At 44.4% G+C, this 2,500-nt stretch overlaps 1 protein-coding gene across 1 annotated transcript in view; it reads right to left on the bottom strand.

Moving 5' to 3' along the window:
• The window catches only part of LOC113819082 (rootletin), a 203,036-nt gene that overhangs the window by 35,676 nt on the left and 164,860 nt on the right, over positions 1-2,500 (bottom strand). Inside the window, exon 9 of the mRNA XM_070144834.1 lies at positions 64-276. Coding sequence (XP_070000935.1) covers positions 64-276 — 213 coding nt within the window. The remainder of the gene's footprint in view (positions 1-63; positions 277-2,500) is intronic.

Raw genomic sequence — 2,500 nt, 5'->3', positions numbered from 1 at the left:
AATAAATAATGGGATCTAACTCTATATCATACTTTTATTAACAAGAGTAAATTCACAACTTGCCTTATCGCCAGTTGGTATGTAACTCATGTTGGCTTGAGCTGATTGGCAGGCAGACGACAAAAGATGTGAATAACGGTCTAGGTCACCTCGAAGGTCAGTCAGGTCACGGGAAGTCAGGTGTTTCACCTCGGAGAAGGTGCGCTTGATGGATCCGATCTCGCGCCAGAGGTCTAATAGGTTTTTGTGCTCTGATATGTAGTAGTTATTAAATTGCTGGAAAGGAAAAAAAGATTGAATTAGAATTAAGACCAAGATTTCATCTTAAACACTATATAATGCAATGTTTACTGTGTAAACAAAGCTTGCAGATCTTTTAGTTACCACGCACACATCATATTCGTAAAGAAAAGCATGTATTTCAGGAAGCATGTACCCACAGAAATATCTTATGCATATCAGCATTTCAAGGGTAAGTACATGCATCCATAAGAGGAAAATGATATATCATGAAAAAAGCAACATTTACAGATTGTGACAAATCATATTTTGTGTGTGTGTGTATGTGTGTATCTATGTGTGCATATGTATGTATGCATGTATGTATCTGTGTGCGTGTGTGTGTGTGAGGGGCTTTTTTTGCCTGTTGTGTGTAAATGTGTTCTTGTGTATGGTTGTATGTATGTGTGTATTTTAGTATATATGTATGTATGTATGCATGTATGTTTGGTTGCATGGATGTATGTACATATTTGTGCATACAAGCATGTATGTATGCACATATGTATGTATGCATGTATGTATACATGTATGTATGTATTTATACATGTATGCAGATATGTATACGTGTATGCATGTATGTATATATGTATGCATGCATATATACATGTATGCATGTATACATACATGTATGCATACATGCATGCATGTATGTGTGCATGCATGCGTGTGTTTGTGTGTGTGTGTGTGTGTGTGTGTGTGTGTGTGTGTGTGTGTGTGTGTGTGTGTGTGTGTGTGTGTGTGTGTGTGTGTGTGTGTGTGTGTGTGTGTGTGCGCGCGCGCGCGCGTGCGTGCGCGTGTGCAAGAATGTGTTTCAGTGTTAGCGTATATCCGAAGATTTATCTTTCTGATAAATCTTACACGCATGTCAACACATTCACTTTCAAATATTCGAATGTTTCTTATTTTCACTTGACCAAGAAGCTATAACATTAAGCGCTCGCATTACTGCATCCGCCCACAGGGAACCACCGTTTTATATTCCGAACAAGCTTTTTCTATTGCTTGTTTTTTTTTTGTCTTCACAGAAATGAGTACAATAATATCCTGCAGGAGACGTAAACTTCTATTTAGTATATTCTGAAAATGCATTCGTAAAAAAATATCTTCACTATTCTACGTCAAAGTTACAAATTTAATGGTCGTATCGGAGTCTATCGCCGTCGACTGACAAAAATCTACGGGTTTTCACGCCCGATTTAACTACTTCATACTTGAGGCTGTCATGTGAACACATCTTAATCAAGAATATTTGGTGATGCGGAATATAATGCCTTTGATCTTGGCTTATTTACCAATTATATCAGTGTATCCAACACACAAATCACGACTGCTATTTCACATCAGGGGCGCAAATTTGGCAAGCGCTTTGCAGCATAAGCCGTAGTTTCTGCGCTGATATCAAGCTTGACAGTCCTCTTCTCGGAACCACCAACCCGAAAGAACCACGAACACAACGCGACTTAACCAGAACGCGGCAGTCTTGACCAGCCGGTGAGACGAGACACACATCCCACGTGCTTTCACAGAAGCAGGGCCCAAAGGCGTCGCGAGCAAGGAACTCATCCCCGACCCACCTCCGCCGCGCACCCAGGGTATTCGAGGCGAGGCGAGGCAGGTGGCGTGGCGAGCGCTGGAGGGGGTCAGGGGGTACCGGCCGGGTCCTGTGACCACAGAGGCAGAGGGAGGCGACGCACCTCAACGCGGCGGTCCAGCGGCGGACTGACTGACCTCCTCACGCTAGCCCAGTATATATATATATATCTCACCCAGTTTCCTCGTGTTGTACTTGCATGCTTGCCCAAGGTCGACTGCGGTGCGTGCGTGCCCTTGTTTATGATCCCGTCCCTTCGGCGCTGGAGTAAACACACACACGCGGATTCAATCATCTTTACGGCGTCGACATCCTCCATAAATGTAAACAAATGGCCGCCATATCGTCTGGCTATCTCCCGTTAACGCATTTCGATATGCAATTCCTCCCTCCCCCTGCCTAGCTTGCACGGACGACGCACGCTTCGAAACACACATTCATCTTCCTGGGGTTATGATACCCTAACCCCACTGACACTTCGCGAGCTGACAAATCGCTCCTGGAGTTAAAACCACCAAACGCCCTGCTTCCATCGCAGCACAACCCACCAAGCCATCACCGCCACCTAACGAAATCCCCCCCAGAAAGCCAGTCAGGAATCCGGAGCCTTTCTGCCGTGACGCCAAA

The sequence above is a fragment of the Penaeus vannamei genome, chromosome 32 (assembly GCF_042767895.1).
Source record: "Penaeus vannamei isolate JL-2024 chromosome 32, ASM4276789v1, whole genome shotgun sequence".
Classification (NCBI taxonomy): domain Eukaryota; kingdom Metazoa; phylum Arthropoda; class Malacostraca; order Decapoda; family Penaeidae; genus Penaeus; species Penaeus vannamei.
The sequence above is the reverse complement of the archived record's forward strand: the minus strand, read 5'-3'. Positions and strand labels throughout refer to the sequence as shown.